Source organism: Chiloscyllium plagiosum, unplaced genomic scaffold (genome assembly GCF_037043375.1).
Source record: "Chiloscyllium plagiosum isolate Xiang-an unplaced genomic scaffold, Cpla_swu_hap1 HiC_scaffold_1, whole genome shotgun sequence".
NCBI classification, from domain to species: Eukaryota; Metazoa; Chordata; class Chondrichthyes; order Orectolobiformes; family Hemiscylliidae; genus Chiloscyllium; species Chiloscyllium plagiosum.
Window position 1 is genome coordinate 155,471,552 of NW_028270139.1, and position 22,874 is coordinate 155,494,425.

At 45.6% G+C, this 22,874-nt stretch overlaps 1 protein-coding gene across 2 annotated transcripts in view; it reads left to right on the forward strand.

The window, feature by feature from the left end:
• Nucleotides 1-22,874, forward strand: part of LOC122553785 (dedicator of cytokinesis protein 2-like) — a 1,246,386-nt gene that overhangs the window by 784,118 nt on the left and 439,394 nt on the right. For both annotated transcript variants that reach the window (XM_087991733.1, XM_043698147.2), the window contains exon 29: nucleotides 7,840-7,934. In XM_087991733.1, coding sequence (XP_087847859.1) covers nucleotides 7,840-7,934 — 95 coding nt within the window. The remainder of the gene's footprint in view (nucleotides 1-7,839; nucleotides 7,935-22,874) is intronic.

The window sequence follows — 22,874 nt, forward strand, 5'->3', positions numbered from 1 at the left end:
GTATAAAATTATGAGAGGCATGGATAAAGTGGACAGTCGGAGTCTTTTTCCAAGAGTAGAAATATCAAATACTTGGGGGCACAGGTTTAAGGTGAGAGGGGGAAAGTTTAAAGGAGGTCCTGCATGGTTTACTGGTTAGTAAGGTTAGATCACATAGAATCTAGGAGAAGGTAGCTAATTGGATACAAAACTAGCCTGAAGAGCCAGAGGGTGGTTGTAGAGGGTTGCTTTTTGGACTGAACGCCTGTGTACCGCAAGGATTTGTGCTGGATCCACTGCTTTTCGTCATTTATCTAAATGATTTGGATGTGAACATAAGAGGCATGGTTAGTAAGTTTGTAGATGATACCAAAATTGGAGGTGTAGTGGACAGCCAAGAAGTACAATAATACCTTAATCAGATGAGCCAATGGACTAAGGAGAGGCAGATAGAGTTTAAATTAGAATAAATGTGGGGAGTTCAGTTTGGAAAGGCAAACCAGGGCAGGACTGATACAGTTAATGGTAAGGTCCTAGGGAGTGTTGCTGAACAAAGAGATCTTGGAGTGCAGGTGCACAATTCCTTGAAAGTGGAGTTGCAGGTAGATAGGATAATGAAAAAGGCATTTGGTATGCTTGCCTTCATTGGTCAGTGCATTGAGTAGAGGAGTTGGGATGTCATGTTGTAGCTGTACAGGAAGGACACTGGTTAGGCCACTTTTGGAATACAGCATTCAATTCTGGCCTCCTGTAGGAAGGATGTTGTGAAACTTGAAAGGTTCTGAAAAGATTTACAAGGATGCTACCAAGCTTGGAGGGTTTGAGCTATAGGGAGAGGCTGAATATGCTGGGGCTACTTTCCCCGGAGTGTCGGAGATTGAGGGATGACCTCATAGAAGTTTATAAAATCATGAGGGGCATGGGTAGGATGAATAGACAAGGTCTCTTTCCTAGAGTAGGGGAGTCCAAACTAGAGGGCATAGATTTAAGGTGAGAGGGGTTTGTTGGTGCCAAGAGAGAAGACTTCAGAACAGTAGGAGTGACAGGATATTTGGCTAAAGAGGCAATCTGGAGATTGTCATTACAATCATTATCATTGCAAAGTCCATGTCAGTCTCTGTTACTGATGTTACTTGAGGGATAAATGATTGTCAGAGTGCCTAAGGAAACTTCTGTGCTCTTTTTTTGATAAGTGCCATGGGATAATTTACATCCATTTGGCAAAGCAGACCTGGCCTGGGCTGAACTGACTCCCCAGAGCCAGTCCACCATCTACAAGGCACAAGTCAGGAGTGTGATGGAATACTCCTCACTTGTCTGGATGGGTGCAGCTGCAAGAACACTCAAGGGAGCATCCAAGAGAAAGCAACCAGCTTGATTGTTAGTGTATCAGCTAGCACTCAATCTCTCAAGAGAGCAGCAGTGTTTACCACTTATAAGGTGTCCTGTAGAAAATCATCATGGTTACTTTGAGAAAGTTCCAAACCCCCAGCAAATACCACCTGGAAGGGCAAGGGCAGCAGATACATGGGAACACCACCATCTGCAGGTTTCCCTCCAAACCACTGATTTAGAAAGTATTGCTGTTCTTTCAGTGGTGCTCTCTCAAAATCCTGGAACTCCTTCACAGCTCAGCACCAGCCTTTTCAGTACAATTAAGGATGGGCAATAATTGCTGGCCTTGCAAGAGATGCTGACATCCCAAGAATGAATAAAGAATGGATGCTGACATCCCAGATGAAAAATTCCTCGCATGCCACTGGAATATTCCAACTTGACTTTGGAGTGAGATTTTAACCTACAAATTCTACTTTGAAGTGATTACCAACTGAGCAATGGATGACAGTGATGTCTGTGAGCCAGACTCTGAAGAGTTGCATCCTCCTTCAAAAAGCTAAGCCCTTGTAGACATCTGAGGGCTTTAAGGAGCCTGGGAGAGGAGGGAAATTCCAATCAGTGGCTGCAGTTCTTTTGTGTGACTCAATCTTCCATCCACTGATGGTGACAGTAACTCTCCCACAGATGCCGCAGTTTAGTGTGAACAAGGCAATCTCAACTTCATTATATCAGCCTTTTGAAAGTGGAAAGGCTTTTCTTTTGTAAATTACATTTCAGTCGATCCCTGCGTTGCACCTATTTATACAAATGTTCAAGTGCTGCTAAAATTAACCAAAGACATTCAGTCCCCAAAAGCAAATGGAAGTGAAAAATAGACAAACAGTTCCTATGGTGTGCCTTTTCTTGTTTTCAACATTTAATACGGGTCACTCCCAAGAACTAATACAGAACCTCTGAGACATCCATAAAAAAGTAACTTTGAGTCAAAATCACTGACAGTTCTTTGCACACAATTCAGATTCATCTCACTATTTTCAGATATTGTCCTCCTCCCTGTCCTGAAGGATCTATTACACTGGAGTATGGTTCCATTGCAACCCTTGAAAATTTGATTAAATTGGTAATTTTCCACAGCAGACTTGGATGACGAATGTTCTTAGGCCATTTGCCCATTTCTTAGTCATCATTAGCAAGCAGCCTCCAACCTCCTCTGTCCACAAAAGACAGGTCAGAGTTACAGCCGTTGACATCAAGATTACCTTTGACTGAGCAAGCCCTAGCAAACCGAGTCAGTGGGAATTAAGGGGGAAAGGTCTCTGCTGGTTGGAATCGTACCTAGCACAAAGAAAGCTTGTTTTGGTTGTTGGAGGTCAGTCATTTCAGTTCCAGGGCAACTCTGCTGGAATTGCTCAGTGTAATGTCTAGGCCCAACCCCCTTCATAAAACTAAAAAGGACTGCGGATACTGAAAATCATAAATTGCTGGAAGAGCTCAGGAAGTCTGGCAACATCTGTGGAGAGAAAGCGGAGTTAATGTTTCAGGTTGAGTGACTCTTTCTCAGAACTGATGGTAGCTCGGAAAATGTAGGGTTTATGTGCAGTAGGTGGACAAGAAAAATGATTAGAACGGAAATCCCATCAGAGAGAGTGGAGCAGAACTTGTTCAAGGTGGGCGTGCCGAAAAGAGTAGTGGCAGTGAGTTAAATACTAAATAAAAATTGAAAGGACTGTGGATGCTGTGAACCAGAAACAAAACCAGAAATTGCTGGAAAAACTCAGCAGATCTGACAGCATGTGGGGGGGGGGGGGGGTGGAATCAGAGTTAATGTTTTGTGTCAAGACAGGAAAAATGATTGGAATTGAAATGTTATCGGAGAGAGGAGCAGAACTTCTTCAAGGTTGACCTAAAACGTTAACTCTGACGTCTCTCCACAGATGCTGCCAGACCTGCTGAGGTTTTCCAGTGGTTTTTGTTTTTGGTTCTAACCATCTTCAGTTGTATCATCAATAACCTTCCCTCTATCATCAGGTCAGAAATGGTTGTGTTTGCTTATCTTTACACAATGTTCAGCACCATACGCAGTTTCTTAGATACTGAAGCAGTCCATATCCAAGTGCAGCAAGACCTGGACAGTATCCAGGCTTGGGCTAAAAAGTGGCAAGTAACATTTTTGCCAGAAAACTGCCAGCCAATGATTGTTGAGTCATAGATGTACAGCACGAAAACAGATCCTTCAGTCCAACTCGTCCATACCGACCAGCTATCTCAACCCAATCTAGTCCCAACTGCCAGCACCCGGCCCATATCCCTCCAAACCCTTCCTATTCATATACCCATCCAGATGCCTTTTAAATGTTGCAATTGTACCAGCCTCCACCACTTCCTCTGGCAGCTCATTCCATGCATGTACCACCCTCTGCATGAAAAAGTTGCCCCATAGATCTCTTTTAATCTTTCCCCTCTCACCCTAAACCTCTAGTTCTGGACTCCCCCACCCCAGGGAAAAGACTTTGTCTATTTACCCTATCCATGCCTGTCATAATTTTATAAATCTCTATGAGGTCACTGCTCAGCCTCCGACGCTCCAGGGAAAACAGCCCCAGCCTGTTCAGCCTCTCCCTATAGCTCAAATCCTCCAACCCTGGCAACATCCTTGTAAATCTTTTCTGAACCCTTTCAAGTTTCACAACATCCTTCCAATAGGAAGGAGACCAGAGTTGCACACAATATTCCAACAGTGGCCTAACCAATGTCCTGTACCGCCGTAACATGACCTCCCAACTCCTGTACTCAATACTCTGACCAGTAAAGAAAAGCATGCCAAACACCTTCACTATCCTATCTACCTGCGACTCCACTTTCAAGGAGCTATGAACCTGCATTCCATCATCATCTCCAATGAGAGAGAGAATCTAACCATTATCCCTTGACATTCTGTGGCATTGCCATCATAGACTCACCCATTATTAACTATGGACCAGAAACTAAACTTTCAATAGCCATATGAATGCAATGGCTACAAGAATACTGCAGTGAGTTACTCACTTCCTGTGTCCCAAACCATCTAAAAGGCACAAATCAGGATTATGATGGAATATAGCATACATACCTGGTTAAGTGTAACTCCAACAACACTCAAAAGACATTACAACAACCTGACCATAACAACCTTCTTACCTGGCAGTCGAAAAGTGTGGAGGAGAAAGTGAGGACTGCAGATGCTGGAGAGTCAGAGTCGAAAAGTGTGGCGCTGGGAAAGCACAACAGGTCAGGCAGCATCCGAGGAGCAGGAGAGTCGACGTTCCGGGCAAAGGCCCTTTATTAGGAATGTGAGGGGTAGGGATGAGGGCTGAGAGATAAATAAGAGGTTGCATGGGGCGGGGATGAAGGTAGCTGGGAAGGAGCGGAAGGTAGTAGATGGGAAGGAAAATGGACAGGTGGGACAGTTGAAGACATCACACCCACAAACATCGACTCGCTCCACCGCAGATGCTGAGGAGCAGCAGTACAGACTATTGACAAGGTGGGCTGCAGGAGCTTACTAAGCTCCTTAGTCAACATGCAATGTGGTTTTCCAGCCCAACATGCCTGGGCTGGCTCTATGAAATGTGTCAATTTTGCAATGAATCCAATGCTTTTTATTTGCTACTTAACTGCATACATTTCAGGTCCCGTTGTAATTTACTATTGAATGTGCTTTAGGTTTCACAGTCCAAATCACAGCAGCTTCAGAGTCAGCATGTAATGGCCATTGGCATGGCTGGCAGGTGCCTGGAACAGGTTGCCAGCAGAGGTAGTAGAGACAGGCACGGTAGATTCATTTAAGATGTGTCTGGACAGATGCATGAGTAGGTGGGGAGCAGAAAGCTACAGATGCTTAGGAATTGGGCAACAGACTTAGACAGTGGATTTGGATCGGCTCAGGCTTGGAGGGCCAAAGGACCTGTTCCTGGGCTGTAAGTTTTCTTTGTTCTTTGTTCTTTTAACTCAAGGAGGTAGCCCCTAGTGGGATTGTTGCTGACCTAATTTGGAAGCTAATGTTCTGATGTAAACAAAACAAAAACTTGCAGATGCTGCTGTACTGATACATGAACTCTGTTTCTCTCTCCACAAATGCTGCCAGACTTGCTGAGTTTTTCCAGCAATTTCTGATTCTGTTTCTAATGCTCTGGTGACACGAGTTCAAATCCTACTATTACATAGTCATAGAGTCATAGAGGTGTCCAGCATGGAAACAGACTCTTCAGTCTAACTTGTCCATGCCGACCAGATATCCTAACCTAACCTCATCCCATTTGCCAGCATTTGGCCCATATCCCTCTAAACCATTCCTATCCATGTACCCATCCTGATACATTTTAAATGTTGTTATTGTACCAGCCTCCACCACTTCCTCTGGCAACTCATTGCATACACGCACCACCCTCTATGTGAAAAAGTTGCCCCTTAGGTCTCTTTTAAAATTTCCTCCTCTCACCTTAAACATATGACCTCTAGTTATTACTCGCCTAGCCCAGGGAAAAGGCCTTGTCTATTACCCTATTCATGCTCCCCATGATTTTATTGTCACCCCTCAGCCTCTGACACTTCAGAGAAAATAGCCCCAGCCTGTTCAGCCTCTCCCTATAGCTCAAACCCTCCAACCCTGGCAATTTCCTGAAAAGTGTTTTCTACACCCTTTCAAGTTTCACAACCTCCCTCCTATGGTAGGGAGAGCAGAACTGCATACAATATTCCAAAAGTGGCCAAACCAATGTCCTGTACAGCCACATCATGACCTCCCAACTCCTGTACTCAATGAACTGACCAATAAAGGCAAGTGAGTTTTGAACTTAATTAAGAATAAACCTCAAATTAAAAAGCTGACCTAATGGTGACAATGTAAACATTATCAATTGTTGAAAAGACACATCTCATTCACTAATGCCCTTTAGGGAAGAAAATATGTCATCCTTACCAGGTCTGACCTACATGTGATTCCAGACCATGGCAATATGGTTGACTCTTTACTATGCTCTGGGCAACTGGGGATGGGCAGCAAATATTGGCCTAGCCAAGACATACACATAATTAAAAATACCTGTCATTGTCTGTATTGAACCCACGGTCCTCTGGGCTGGAGAATTCCAAAGATTCACCACCATCTGAGCGAAAAGAAATCCTTCTCCTTTTTGTCCTAAGTCTCCTACTCTAAGATTGATCCCCAGGCCCACTAACCAGGGGAAACATTCTTCCTGCATCTACCTTGTCAATCCCTGTAAGAATATGGGAATAGGCCATTCAGCCCATTGGGTCTTTGATGGTCCTTTGAAAGAATCTGCTTTGGCTGGTTCCCAAATACTGACCTTTTCCTGGATAATCCTGCAGATTGTTCCTCCTCAAGGACACATCCAGTTGCCTTGTTGTGGAACTTGATTCTACTCACACTTCAGGTAGTGTGCTCCAGATCTCCAGAGGTGGCACAGTGGCTCAGTGGTTAGCACTGTTACCTCACAGCGCCAGGGGCCAGGTTCGAGTCCTGCCTCGGGTGACTGTCTGTGTGGAGTTTGCACATTTTCCCTGAGTCTGTGCAGGTTTCTTCAGGGGATGCACAGCAGCTCAGTGGTTAGCACTGCTGCCTCACAATGCCAGAGACCCGGGTTTGATTCTCGCCTCAGGCAACTCACTGTGTGGGAGTTTGCACATCCTCTCTATGTCTGTGTGGGTTTCCTCTGATGTGCAGGTCAGGTGAATTGGCCGTGTTAAATTGCCCATAGGCTTAAGTGCATTAGTCAAGGTAAATGTACGGTAGGGGAATGGGTCTGGGTGGGTTATTCTTCAGAGGGTCAGTGTGTTTCCATACTGTAGGGAATCTAATCTAAGTTGTTATTTAAATGATTTTATGTGTGGCAGCACTGTAGCTCCGTGGTGAGCACTGCTGTCTAACAGTGCCAGGGACCAAGGTTCGATTCCAACCTCGGGCGACTGTCTGTGTGGAGTTTGCACATTCTCCTGCGTGGGTTTTCTCCGGGTGCTCCGGTTTCCTTCCACAGTCCAAAGATGTGCAGGTTAGGTGAATTGCCCATTCTAAATTGCCCATTGTGTTAGGTGCATTAGTCAGAGGAAAATGGGTCTGAGTGGGTTACTTTTCGGAGGGTTGGCGTGGACTTGTTGGGCAAAAAGGCCTGTTTCCATACTGGGAATCTAATCTAATAATAAAAAAAAACTTCATTATTTGTGTGAAGAAATTTGTCCTTATTTTCCCTTTTTGCCAACAAGTGTAACTCTTTGCCCACTGGTAACTCTCTCACTTGATACAGGGAGCCACACTCTAACACATGAGTTCGATGTTATCCCTTTGGTCTCATTTCCTCCTGATGCTGAATTTAATTGTTTGAGATATTGGAGAAGTATTGTTCCAGTGATTCATTCAATGTATTATTGAGTTAAAATACTTCACTGAAAAGACTGACTTGTTGAATTGTTAAGTAATGTAGACCTGTCCTCCGGTAATGTGTCTGACTCTGATCTCTGTGTTCACAGGACTTCCTGATGGAGACCTTCATCATGTTCAAAGACCTGATTGGCAAGAATGTGTATCCTGCTGACTGGATGGTGATGAGTATGGTACAGAACAGGTCAGCTACATTTCAATAGTGACTATCTGCACTGCTTTAGTTTCTTATTAATTGGAGAAAATGTACACTACGTTAATGTCCTAGATATACGAACGTAAGAACATAAGAGCATAAGAAATAGGAGCAGGAGTAGGCCATCGAGCCTACTCCGCCATTCAATAACATCATGGCTGACCTCTCAACTTACCCACCTGTTCACCATAACCCTTAATCCCTTTAATATTCAAAACCTATCTATCTTTGCCTTAAGAACATTCAACGAGGTCGCCTCAACTGCTTCACTGAGCAGGGAATTCCACAGATTCACAACCTTTTGGATGAAGACGTTCCTCCTCAACTCAGTCCTGAATCTACACCCCCCCTTACTTGAGGCTGTGCCCCCTGGTTTTAGTTTCACTGGCCAGTGGGAAAACAATTGCTGTGAATTTCCTCCACTGTTCTTCAAAAGTTCCACCACATAGTCATTGTTCTCAGTCTACCTTAGGCAACTACTTCCTCATCCCATTTTAGTCTCCTTTGTATAAGCATGTACCCAGGTCTAGTTTCCCACTCCTCTGTCTCACACTTATGGAATGGGGAGAGATCCCATCAGATACCAGGAGCAACTTTTCCCTCCTCAGAGGTGGTGAGAAGGGCGAGTCATTGGGTGCATTGTCCCTAGAGAGGCAATGCCCCCCCCCCCCCACCCCCAGCTCCCCCAACCTTTGCATCACCTCGCAAAGTGCTGGGTGAAAGGTGCCTTTGGGAATTTGTTGGATGTACTAGACATTCAAAGCTCTTTCATGGTCAATAAACAGCCAGTTAAGGGCTTCAGCTTTCTACAAGCCCATAAGACCATATGTCATAAGAGCAGAAGTAACCCATTCAGCCCATCATGAAATGAAATGCAAATTACATCCTTTCCCTGCAAGCAAGAAACATGGTTGGTTTCTGGACAGGGGTGGCATGGAGGCTCAGTTGTTAGCACTGCTGCCTCACAGTGCCAGGAACCAGGGTTCAATTCCATTATTGGGCGACAGTCTGTGTGGAGTTTGCACGTTCTCCCTGTGTCTGTGTGGATTCCCTCCGGGTGCTCCGGTTTCCTCCCACAATCCAAAGATGTGTACGTTGGGTGAATTGAGGATGTAACTCTGAAGCTGGACTAGGGAGATCCAGTAGATGTAGTGTACCTGGACTTTCAGAAAGCTTTTGATAAAGCCCCCCATAGGAGGCTGGGGAGCAACCTTAGGGCGCATGGTATTGGGGGCAAAGTACTAACTTGGATTGAAAGTTGGTTGGCTGACAGGAAACAAAGAGTACTGATAAACGGCTCCCGTTCGGAATGGCAGGCAGTGACCAGTGGGGTATCGCAGGGATCAGTGCTGGGACCGCAGCTTTTTACAATATATGTTAATGATATAGAAGATGGTATTAGTAATAACATTAGCAAATCTGCTGATGATACTAAGCTGGGTGGCAGGGTGAAATGTGAGGAGGATTTTAGGAGATTACAGGGTGACCTGGACAGGTGAGTGGTCAGATTCATGGCAGATGCAGTTTAATTTGAATAAATGTATGGTTATCCACTTTGGTGGCAAGAACAGGAAGGCAGATTACTACTTAAATGGAATCAATTTATGTAAAGGGGTAATACAAAGAGATATGGGTGTTCTTGTACACCAGTCAATGAAGGTAAGCATGCAGGTACAGCAGGTAGTGAAGAAGGCTAATAGCATGCTGGCCTTCATAACAAGAGGGATTGAGTATAGAAGCAAAGAGGTTCTTCTGCAGCTGTACAGGGCCCTTGTGAGACCACACCTGGAGTATTGTGTGCAGTTCTGGTCTCCAAAGTTGAGGAAAGACATTCTGGCTATTGAGGAAGTACAGCGTAGGTTCACGAGGTCAATTCCTGGAATGGCGGGACTACCTTACGCTGAAAGACTGGAGCGACTGGGCTTGTATACCCTTGAGTTTATTCCTGATGAAGGGCTTTTGCCCGAAACGTCGATTTTGCCTGTCCTCGGATGCTGCCTGAATTGCTGTGCTCTTCCAGCACCACTGATCCAGAATCTGGTTTCCAGCATCTGCAGTCATTGTTTTTACCCTTGAGTTTAGAAGACTGAGAGGGGATCTGATTGAGACGTATAAGATTATTAAAGGATTGGACACTCTGGATGCAGGAAACATGTTTCCGCTGATGGGTGAGTGCCGAACCAGAGAACACAGCTTAAAAATATGGGGTAGACCATTTAGGACAGAGATGAGGAGAAACTTCTTCACCCAGAGAGTGGTGGCTGTGTGGAATGCTCTGCCCCAGAGGGCAGTGGAGGCCCAGTCTCTGGATTCATTTAAGAAAGAGTTGGATAGAGCTCTCAAGGACAGTGGAATCAAGGGTTATGGAGATAAGGCAGGAACAGGATACTGATTAAGGATGATCAGCCATGATCATATTGAATGGTGGTGCAGGCTCGAAGGGCAGATGGCCTAATCCTGCACCTATTGTCTATTGAATTGGCCATGCTAAATTTGCTCATGGTGTTCATGGATGTGTTCGTGAGAGGTTAATGTAGAGAAACAGGGTAGGGGAAAGGTTTTGGGTAGGAATTCTCCAGAGGATCTGGACTTGTTGGGCTGAAGGGTCTGTTTCTGCACTGTTGGGATTCTGTGATTTGTGGGGTCCTCAGTCTGTGGCCAACCAAGGGAAGGGATGGCTCTGAATGCCAATTCGTTTAATTGCCCCCAGACCTTACCTCCAACTTCACTAGCATTTCTCTCACTGCAGCACCCCCCTACCTCATGATGCCAAAGAAAAATACTGGTCATTGAATCCCCCAAAGTAAAGTTGCCATAATTCTACCTGATTCTGGGTTAGTGGTGCTGGAAGGGCACAGCAGTTTAGGCAGCATCCAAGGAGCAGCGAAATCGATGTTTCGGGCAAAAGCCCTTCATCAGGAATAAAGGCAGAGAGCCTGAAGCGTGGAGAGATGAGCTAGAGGAGGGTGGGGGTGGGGAGAAAGTAGCATAGAGTACAATGGGTGAGTGGGGGAGGGGATGAAGGTGATAGGTCAGGGAGGAGAGGGTGGTGTGGATAGGTGGAAAAGGAGATAGGCAGGTAGGACAGTGCTGAGCTGGAAGTCATGGGGACAGTGCTGAGCTGGAAGTCATGGGGACAGTGCTGAGCTGGAAGTTTGGAACTAGGGTGAGGTGGGGGAATGGGAAATGAGGAAACTGTTGAAGTCCACATTAATGCCCTGGGGCTGAAGTGTTCCGAGGCAGAAGATGAGGTGTTTTTCCTCCAGGCGTCTGGTGGTGAGGGAGCGGTGGTGAAGGAGGCCCAGGACCTCCATGTCCTCGGCAGAGTGGGAGGGGGAGTTAAAATGTTGGGCCACTGGGCGGTGTGGTTGATTGGTGCCGGCATCCCGGAGATGTTCCCTAAAGCACTCTGTTAGGATGCGCCTAGTCTCCCCAATGTAGAGGAGACCGCATCAGGTCCTGGGCCTCCTTCACCACCGCTCCCTCACCAGCAGACGCCTGGAGGAAGAACGCCTCATATTCTGCCTAGGAACACTTCAACTTTCTCCCCACCCCCACCCTCCTCTAGCTTATCTCTCCACACTTCAGGCTCTCTGCCTTTATTCCTGATGAAGGGCTTTTGCCCAAAACGTCAATTTTGCTGCTCCTCGGATGCTGCCTGAACTGCTGTGCTCTTCCAGCACCACTAATCCAGAATCTGGTTTCCAGCATCTGCAGTCATTGTTTTTACCTCATAAATCTACCAGACGAGAGAGCTGCTGTCTCATTAGAGAGACAACACTGGCAGTGGTTTAATCTGAGGGCTGGGAAGATTGAGGAGGAGAGTCCTTCATGGCGATCTCAACTGATGCGAGAATGGAGGCTGTGCTGTTGGCATCACTCTGCATCACAAATCAGCCACCTAGCCAACTGAGCTAACTGAAACTACCCCACCTCCCCAAGACTAACCCTCCAGCATCAAACTGTGGGACGAAGAACCTGCCAGCATTCATGGCCAGTAACGTCTGATGAGGCGGGGCTTTAAAGTTGCAGTTTGCCAATGAGCTCTCAACAAAGTGAATAGAGCTTGACACAACACACTCTCTTCTTGATGGGACAATTGCCCCTGAATACTATTCTGCCACACACACAGACAAACACTCCCCCACCCACTTGTACAACAAACACACACACATACACACACTTGTAAAACAAACCCACAGACGCATATAAACACACACCTGAAAAATAAACCACAGACACACACACACTCTCTCTCTCTGTCTTTGGCTGTAATGTGGTAGGGTCAAAAAGCGTGGCGCTAGAAAAGCACAGCCGGTCAGGCAGCATCCGAGGATCAGGAGAGTCAACGTTTCGGGCATAAGCCCTTCATCAGGAATGTAGAGGAGGAAGGGGGATGAGAGATAAATGGCAGGGGCGGGGGGGGGTGGGGGCTGGGGAGAAGGTATGTGGAATAGCCATAGGTCAGTGCAGGTAGGGGTGGTGATTGTGATTGGTCGGCGGAGAGGGAGGAGCGGATAGGTGGGAAGGAAAATTGACAGGTACATCAACTAATTTAGGAAGAGAACAAAGAACTGTTAATTTCAAAACTCCAGGATTTACATTACTTTCCTTTCATGAATTCCATTACTTTGTTTTTTAAAACTCTTAAGCTCTTAAATGAGATGCTTACTTTTGCAAGGGATTATGCAGTTGAATTAATGTGAATGCAGTGAATGAATTCAACAAAGTCTGCAATAGATGCTTAGAAGTTTTTTTTAAAATTCAGAATAAACCATTCACCCCTATCTTACATTCTTCATATTAATATATGAAGGGTTTTATTTGACAGCTAATACTTCTCTTTCCTGAGCTCTGGGGATCTGAAATTAAAACAGAAAATGTTGGAGAAACCCAGCTGATTGAACAGCACCCATGGAGAAAGAATAACTAATTCTGCTTTGAGTATGATATGATGTTTATGTGGTTCTCCTCTCTAACTTTGTTTATGGCTCCTCAAATGTTTTAGACCAGCTGGGTTTTCCCAGCATTTATGTTCTTTGTTGGAATTCATACTCCCACCTCAGAGAGTCTTGAAGTATGTGAATTAAACTGCGGAATGACATTGTGATAATGGAATCCAATCCAGTCATAGTAACCCTTAGGTTCTCTATCAGTTTGAAAATTCTTGACCAAATGATCACTCGCTGGAGGTCTCTTCCTCAAATAACTTTCCCTGCCTACCTCACTCCAGAAATACCAGCACCTGCAAGTTCCCCTCTGAACCACACACTATCTAGACTTGGAAATATCATCGCCATTCCTTCACTGCCATTGGACTGACATTCTAGAATCCCTTTCGAAAGAGCACTGTGGGTGTCCCTACATCCTAAGGACTGTAGCAGTTCAATTCCTGTCTCCATGCTATCGGAAATATGTTGTTAAACTTGCAAGGGTTGAGGTTTATAAAATCATGAAGGGTGTGGATAGGATAAATAGACAAGGTCTTTTCCCTGGACATACATTACTTAATTAGAGGGCATAGGTTTAAGATGAGAGGGGAAAGATTCAAAAGGGACCTAAAGGGCAACTTATTCATACAGAGGGTGGTGCGTGTATGAAATGAGCTGCTATCGGAATTGATGGAGGCTGGTACAATTACAACATTTAAAAGTAATCTAGATGGGTGTATGAATAGGAAGGATTGAGAGGGATATGGGCTAAATGATGGCAAATGGGACTAGATTAATTTAGGATATCTGGTTGGTGTGGACAAGTTGGACCAAAGGGTCTGTTTCTGTGCTGTACAAGTCTATGACTCTCAGGCTACACACCATTTCCTTTTCCTGGACATTGAGGGATGTGCAATAAACACTGCCTAGTCTGTGACACTCACAACTCACGACTTAATAAAAAATGACTCCTTTTCCTTTAAAAGCCTCAATGGATCAGCAGCGGTTTGGGGGAGTTGGGGGGAGGGTTCTCTGTACTGTCATTAGCCTATGATTCTTCACCCATGGGCAAGTTTGAGAGTACATGAGCAGGGAACTCTGGCTCATTTATTTTAAGGAAGCATGACTCACTAAGTATGGAAAGGTTTTAAATCCCATATCTCATTTCACATCAAACTAATGGGTACACAAAAGATATAAATCTTATTCAAACTTTTTGTTGGATATTAAAACTCACCAGGAATGGTTTCCATTGCATCCATGTTGCTATGGAGAAGTTGAAGTGATTCATTTAAAGAAAAGTTAGAGAAACACATGCAATAGAAACAAATAAGAGAATATGTTGATGGGATGGGCTTAAGAAGGAATGGGAGGAAACTTGCATGAAGCTTAAATACTGGCATAGGAATCCTGATGAAGGGCTTATGCTTGAAACATTGACTCTCCTGTTCCTTGGATGCTGCCTGACCAGCTGTGCTTTTCCAGCACCTCACACTCAACTCTGATCTCCAGCATCTGCAATCCCCACTTTTTTCTAATAGCCTAGTTGTACAATGATTAGACTATTATTCCAAAGCGGAGACAGTGAGGTCTGCAGATGCTGGAGATCAGAGTTGAGATTGTGTTGCTGGAAAAGCATAGCAGGTCAGGCAGCATCCGAGGATCAGGAAAATCGACATTTCGAGTGCTCCGGCCTGAAACGTTGATTTTCCTGCTCCTTTGATGCTGCCTGACCTGCTGTGTTTTTCCAGCAACACATTCTGAACTATTAATCCAAAGCCCCAGGTAATGTTCTGGGGACCTGGGTTCAAGTTATAAAAATCTGGAATTAAGGGACTAATGATGACCATTGGAACTTGTTCTTTAGCAGCAATCAAGAAACATCTGAATCAATACATGACTACGAAGGGAATAGAGGGATACGGATCCTGCAAGTGAAAACAGTTTTAGTGTGGAAGGGCAAAATGTGTCAGCACAGGCTTGGAGGGCCGAAGGGCCTGTTCTTGTGCTGTATTGTTTTTTGTTCGTCGTTTTGTATACCTTGGATTTCACATACACTCATTTTTTTTTCAGAATGTAGCATTCTCCTTAGCTCATCTCCAAAGCACAAGGACAGCACGATGCATGAGATCATTCCCCTCAACTCCGTTAGCTTTCTGAAAACACACTGTATGTCTGAGTAAGGACTGTACTAAAGGAGGGTTAGTGTCAAAATGCAGCGAAAAGATAGGTTGAGGTTGAGGGTGTATTGTGACCGACAGCCATGGACCAGCCTGAAAGCTAACCTGAGGCAACCAAACCTTGGAAGGTCTGCTCCTGCTCACCCCTTGCAGTGATCCTTTTCACATTTAATTTTGTTTTGTTCCCATGACCGACAGGAGCTTCCCCAAGCAGGTGCTCCCAGCTCTGAAATGGCGGGCGAGCCCCAGCTGGACAGAGGAAGTGTTTCAGTGATAACCTCAAGGCCTCTCTGGCAGAGTGTGGCATTCCCACATACACCTGGGAATCACTGGCCCAAGTCCGTCCAAAGTGAAGTTGAGCACCTCGAGACTTGCCGTTGGGAAACAGCGGAAGCCGGGCGAAAAGAGCGAGAGAAACCCCTCCCACCCCTTCCCATGACCACCATCTGCCCCAGCCTACAGTAGTCACGTTGATCTGTACAGCCACCTACAGGCTCACCCTGAGAGGGGAGGAGAGTCATCTCCATCTGCAAGGGACCACCGTTGCTGATGATGTTTCACTTTGCAGGACATTCTCAGCAAATGTTGCATTGATTCAAAATTGCTACTTTGGGATGGTTGCTGATCGTAGCTCAAGGTAATGGGTCAGGGCCAAGACTTTGAGTGAGCTGGAGCAGGCACTCTGAACCAGGAGAAAGTATTTCATTTTGGTCACTTTCCCAGCCTGATTTGCAGGTAGCTTTAGTGGTTTCTAGATTAGATTCCTATGGTATGGAAACAGGCCCTTTGGCCCAACATGTCCACACCAACCCTCCAAAGAGTAACCCACTCAGACTTGTTCCCCTACCCTATATTCACCCCTGACTCATGCACCACTGAGCCACCATGCCACCCATTCTACCTTGAACTCAGCTACAAAGTCATAGAGATTTACAGCATAATAAAAGGCCCTTTGGCCCATTGTATCCATGCTGGTCAAAAAAAAATCCCTTAATTCTTCCAATCCCTGTTATCTCTGTTCTGTCAAGTACCCCACCCATGAAAACTGGATCAAGTCAGGTATAAGCAGCCTGAAGAAGGCAAGCCCATTTAGATTAGACAATTTTGGGTATCTGGAAAAGAAAGGCCATGTGGAAGCTCAGTCAAGCGGGAATAGTGTTTTTTTTTTCCTTACTTGCTGGGCACAGTTTACTTCACCATGGATTTACATTTCCAGCACAGACCTTTCCTTGTAGAAAGAGTTGAAAATGTGTTGCTGGAAAAGCGCAGCAGATCAGGCAGCATCCAAGGTGCAGGAGAATCGACGTTTCGGGCATGAGCCCTTCTTCAGGAATGACTTTCCTCATTCCTGAAGAAGGGCTCATGCCCGAAACATCGATTCTCCTGCTCCTTGGACGCTGCCTGACCTGTTGCGCTTTTCCAGCAACACATTTTCAGCTCTGATCTCCAGCATCTGCAGTCCTCACTTTCTCCTTGTAGAAAGAGTTATCAGCAGCCCGGCAACCTTGACAGGCCCACTTTATCTTGACAAATGAACCTCTAGCTTGAAAATTATTAATGTGCTAAAGCTGGCTTTGCCACTAACCCTCCCGAGTTCATGAGTCGTCTTTTGTACTTTTTCTCCTCAGCCACGCAATGTATTATCTGTCAGAAAGATAATGGAGCTGAGGGAAATTTTCTTTTCGCATGTTATGCCCACCACTGCTCCTGTGAGGTGAGCCAGGGAGAACGTTACATTTTTAACAAGCTCCAGCAGAACCAAACTCCAGGGACAAACAAAAAGAGATGTGTTATAGATCTGGGTACTGACAATTACATGATATTATCGTTCAGCCCAACTGATCTCTGCTAGCCCTGATGCTTTACTCAAGCTTTCTCCAATTCTTTCCCACATGCCTTGCTATCATTCTCTTAATGCATCTACACTGTTCACCTTGTAGTAACAGTTTTCATGTGGGGAGGCAATGGCCAGGTGGTATTTTCACTGGACTGTCGATCCAGATAACATTCTGGGGACCTGGGTTCAAATCCTCTTGTAGCAGATGATGTAATTTGAATTTAATAAATATCTGGAATTAAAAATCTAATGATGGCTGTGAATCGATTGTTGGAAAAACCCCATCTGGTTCACTAATTGAGTTCCGGAGTCCTGAGGTCATGTTGCAGTTGTATAAGACTCTGGTGCGGCCGCATCTGGAGCATCTGGTCGCCATACTATAGGAAGGATGTGGAGGCACTGGAACGGGTGCAGAGGAGGATGTTGCCTGGTATGGTAGGAAGATCGTATGAGGAAAGGCTGAGGCACTTGGGGCTGTTTTCATTGGAGAAAAGAAGGTTTAGGGGTGACTTGATAGAGGTGTACAAGATGATTAGGGGTTTAGATAGGGTTGACCATGAGAACCTTTTTCCACGTATGGAGTCAGCTATTACGAGGGGGCATAGCTTTAAATTAAGGGGTGGTAGGTATAGGACAGATGTTAGGGGTAGATTCTTTACTCAGCGAGTTGTGAGTTCATGGAATGCCCTGCCAGTAGCAGTGGTGGACTCTCCCTCTTTATGGGCATTTAAACGGGCATTGGATAGGCATATGGAGGATAGTGAGCTAGTGTGTAGGTTAGGTGGGCTTGGATCGGTGCAACATCGAGGGCCAAAGGGCCTGTACTGCGCTGTATTTTTTCTATATTTCTATGTTTCTATGTTTCTAATGTTCTTTAGGGAAGGAAACTGTCATCCTTACCAGTTCAGGCCTACATGTGACCTCAGGCCCACAGCAATGTGGTTGACTCTTAATTGCCCTCTGGGCAATTGAGGATGGGCAAGAAATGCAGGTCTTGCCAGCGATGTTCATGTGCTGTGAATGAATTAAAAACAAGCATCTTTGTTGCAAGAGCAGCCCTGTTAAGTTGATAACCATATGTCATTAGCATTGTGAGTAGTTTTGGGCCCCATGTCAAAGGATGTCAGTACTGGCATTAGAGGAGCTCTAGGAGAGGTTTACAAAATTAATCCTGGGGACAAATGGCTTGTCATACGAGGAGCGTTTGAGGACTCTGGCTCTGTATTTGATTGAGTCTAGTCAGATACCGGTTTTAGGGGGTGGGTGGGGGGTTGCGGGGAGGTGAGATCTGATTGAAACTTCCAGAATATTGAGAGGCCTGTATAGAGTAGACATGGAGAAGATGTTTCCACTAATAGGAGAGACTAGAGGCCGAGGGCACCACCTTAGAATGCAGGGACAACCTTTTAGAACTGAGATGAGGAGGAACTTCCTTGGCCAGAGGTGCAGAGGGCTGTGGAGGCCAAGTCATTGAGTGTATTTAAAACAGAGATAGGTTGTTGATTGTTAAAGGGATCAAGGGTGATGGTGGGAAGGCAGGAAAATGGAGTTGAGAAATATACCAGCCTTGATCAAATGGCAGAGCAGACTCGATGGGCTAAATGGTCTACTTCTGCTCCTGTATCATATGATCTTACAGTCTGGTGAAGACAGAAGCAGAAGCTGAGCGTTTAGTCACAGTGGCCCAGACAACAGAAGTACACAATACTTTTCCTTTGCACACGTCAGCCCCTCCTAGGTAGAAATTGGAACTTGTAAGTAGTTTAGAATCAATCAATATCTTTGGATATGTGAAACCTGAACCTGGAACTTCTGTCCCAGAGGTAGGGGCATCTTAGCTATGTTACAGACCTTTTAAGATTATTTTAAAATTAAATCAAGTTGCTAAGCCACACCTCCAGCATGTTGAAGGTTCTAGAAGGTAGGCACACCACCAACTGTCCCCGACAGGAAGCCCCACAACAGCTTAATTTTACATATTAAAAACTTAAAATACTTTTAAACATTTTAAATATTCACAGACCTCCGGTCCTTTCATCACCGATGCTCAGTACCAGCAGTGTATACTTTCTACATGGCAGAAATTCACCAAAGATCCTTAGATAACTCCTTTCAAACATATCACCACTTCTATCTATAAGGACAAGGGCAGCAGATACATGGAACAGCGCCACCTGCAAGTTGGAGGACATTTGGACAGCCAGCAACTCACTAACATTAGCAATGCCATGGGGAGGGGGTGGGCTCTCTTGGCATTGAGCACAGAAGAAGAGGAGGCACCTGGGTCAGCTAGACAACCCACAGCATTGGGGGTCAGGGGTCAGGGAGAGGCTGTTGAGAGGAGCTGGACAAAGGTTGACCTGGGAGCAACTATTACTACTGGAGGGGAAGTGCCTTGTGGAGAGGTGAGTTGGAGGAACCTTCCAGAAAGCCACCGAGGTTCACCAGGTGATCTTTCCATGCCACCTGGAGTAGTTGGAAAAAAGACAGACAGTGGGAAATGTCACTTGAGTGACATTGGCCATTGGGTGGGAGGGCAGTGCCTTCTGCTGACTGGACCTTAAGCTCTCGGTTCCCTAGCATAGTTCATTCTGCCCATTTGTACGTCTCTATACCTCTTTTAAGGCACGTCTTGAAGCTTGCTTCTTTGGCTAAACATTTGGTGATCTGGCTGTAAAGCCCCCTTAATGTGGCTCAGTGTCAAAGGCAGTGCTATAATACTCCTGTGAAGTGTGTGGAGATGTTTTGTGACATGAACAGCATTGCATTAATATCGATGGATCACGACGATAGTCAGAAAGTTGTGTTGTGGCACACAAGGAGAGATTTTTCATCATTTCAGCCACTGTATATCCCTCTCCCACTTCAGCATTGCTTCGAGTAAATGTTTTTTTAAATCTGCCCTTTAACGGTCCAGGTAATGCCCTGATTATAGCTTCGGAATGGTTTAATTTTAAAGATGAAATGATCTGTGAGATTGCTGATTCAGCTACAAAGGTGAAATTGTCTATTCATTTTACCGCTCTGATACTGATGAAGGCTGTCACCCATAGTTTTGACCCATGTTTTCACTTTCAGTGACTTGAGTCATGCTGCGCACAGTGACACACAGAGACTGCAAGGGCAGACTCGGGCATTAGATGAAGAGGATTTGGGAACAGGTCCACAGAAGTCTGTAGCTCACAGCGCCTCAGTGAGAACACACCTGGATTATTGTGTGCAGTCAGGTCTCCTTACCTAAGCAAGGATATGCTGGTTCCTGCGCTGGTAGGATTGTCATATGAAGAAAGATTGGGTATAAGCCTAGATTCACTAGGGTTCAGGAGATGGAGGGGATCTCACTGAAACCCAGATTTTCTTTCTGGCAGAAATGGAAAAACCAGATGCAAAGCTGATGTGAACAAGGGGTCACAGCCTCAAGATATGGGCTCAACCATTTAGGATCAATTGAGGATAAATTTCTTCACTCAGAGATTCAGTGCTGGGTCCGCTACTTTTCATCATTTATAAAAGTGATTTGGATGTGAAAATAGGAGGTATGGTTGATACATTTGCAGATGTCACCAAAATATGGACAGCAAAGAAGGTTACCTCAGAGTGCAACAGAATCTTGATCAGATGGGCCAGTGGGCTGAGGAGTGGCAGATGGAGTTTAATTTAGACAAATGTGAGGTGCTGCATTTTGGAAAGGCAAGTCAAGGCAGAACTTACACTCTTAATGGTAAGCTCCTGAGGAGTTTTGCTGAACAAAGAGACCTTGGAGTGCAGGTTCACAGTTCCTTGAAAGTGGAGCTGCAGGTAGACAGGATAGTAAAGCAGGTATGTGATACACTTGTCTTTATTGGTCAATGCATTGAGTATAGGATTTGGGAGGTCATGTAGCAGCTGTGCAGGACATTGGTTAGGCCACTTTTGGAGTACTGCATGCAATTCTGGTCTCCCTGCTGTAGGAAGGATGTTGTGAAACTCAAAAGGGTTCAGAAAAAGTTTATAAGGATGTTGCTATATTGAAAGGCTGAATAAGCTGGGGTTATTTTCCTGGAGCATTGGAAGCTAAAGGGTGACCTTACAGAGGTCTGTAAAATCATGAGGGGCATGGATAGGCTAAATAGGCAAAGTCTTTTCCCTTGGGAGGGGGAATCCAAGACTAGAGGGCAGAGTTTTAAGGTCAAAAGGAAAATAATTAAAAAGGACCTGAGGGACAACTTTTTCACACAGACGGTGCTATGTGTATGAAATGAGCTGCCAGAGGAAGTGGTGGAGGCTGGGACAAATACAACATTTAAATAGCATTTGGATGGGTATATGAATAGGAAGGGTTTAGAGGGACCTGGGCCAAGTGCTGGCAAATGGGACTAGATTGGGTTAGGCTATCTGGTCGTCATGGATGAGTTGGACTGAAGGGTCTGTTTCCATGCTGTACATCTCTATAGCTCTATGACTCAGAGGGTGGTGAATCTATGAAATTCTGTACCACACTGGGAATTTGAGGCTAAGGCATTGAATATATTAAAAAAAAAGAAATAGATACATAACAAAACTCTAGAGGCAACAAAGAATTTGAAGAGAACGTGGAACTACGTGACTGGGATAGAGTAGCTGCCATAATTGTAACGAAAGGTAGATTAGGCTCAAAGCACTGAATAGCCTACTCCTATTTTCTATGTTTCTTTAGCTGTCTGAAAGAGAGAAAATTGTAAAGATATGGAGAAAGAGCTAGATAGGAGGACAAACTGACATGAAGCAATGGTGCTATTGTGATGATGTCACTGGACCAGGAATCCTGAGGCCCAGCCTAATGCTCTGGTGGGGTTGGGGACATGGTTTCAAATCCCATCACAGTGGCTGGTGGAATTTAAATTCAATTAATAAATCTGAAATGTAAAGCTAGTACTAGTGACTGTGGCAATGATCAGTGATTGTACAAACCTATCTGGTTGACCATGTATAGGACAGAAATCTGCCTTTGTTACCTATTCTGGCCTACAGTGTGACTCCAGACCCACAGCTATGTGGCTGACTCTTAACAGTTGAACAAACCAATCCATTCAAAGGCAATTAGGAATGATCAACAATTCTGGCCTTATCCACACTGCATAAAGGAAATAAATCCCTGGATGACTCTTCGAAACAAGATGGCCACTTTAATGGCTGCACCCAGCCCCTGCCTGGGAAGAGAATGCCACCATTGATGTAGCTTCTAGTTAAATACTACTGCCAATAATGAAATTACATAAGTATTTTCTATGTATTATTCCCTTGGTAAAAGATACCCCTGAAAATTGGGTTTCATTGAGACAGATCAACTATTATGAAGCTGAGTCAGATACAGAGGAACCTCGATTATCTGAACGAGATGGGCACTATTTGGTTCGGATAATTGATTATTCGGTTAATTGATTTCCTCTGGAACTTGGAGTTTTCTATGAAGTCTGCTCCCTGTTTAGGAGACTAGACGGCAGCACATTGCACGTGAGCCCTCACCCCACCCCCCCACCCCCATGCCCCATCCACCCCCGAACCCCTACCCGCCCCCAACCCGTCCACCCCATCCTCCCCCAGTCCGTCCCAACCCCGTCAATCCCCACCTGCTCCCAACCCCGCCCCCGAACCCATCTGCCCCAACCCCATCACTGTCCCCAATCCCTGCCCCTCCGAAACCCAGCTCCCCAACCCTGTCCCCCCACCCCACCCCAGCCGCCCCAACACTGTCCCCCAATCCCTGCCCCCTCCGAAACCATGACCCCCCAACCCTGTCTGCCCCAACCCTGTCCCCCCAATCCCATCCCCCTAAACCTGTCCCCTCCAACCCCGCCGCAGCCCCAACCCGGTCTGCCCCAACCCCGTCCCCCCAACCCCATCCGCCCCAACCTCGTCCACCCCCCATCCCCACCTACCGTCCAAACTCTCCTGCTCCCCCGACCGACACACAACAGCCTACCTTTGTGGGGTAAGCCACCAAATAGCACGCACGCACGCA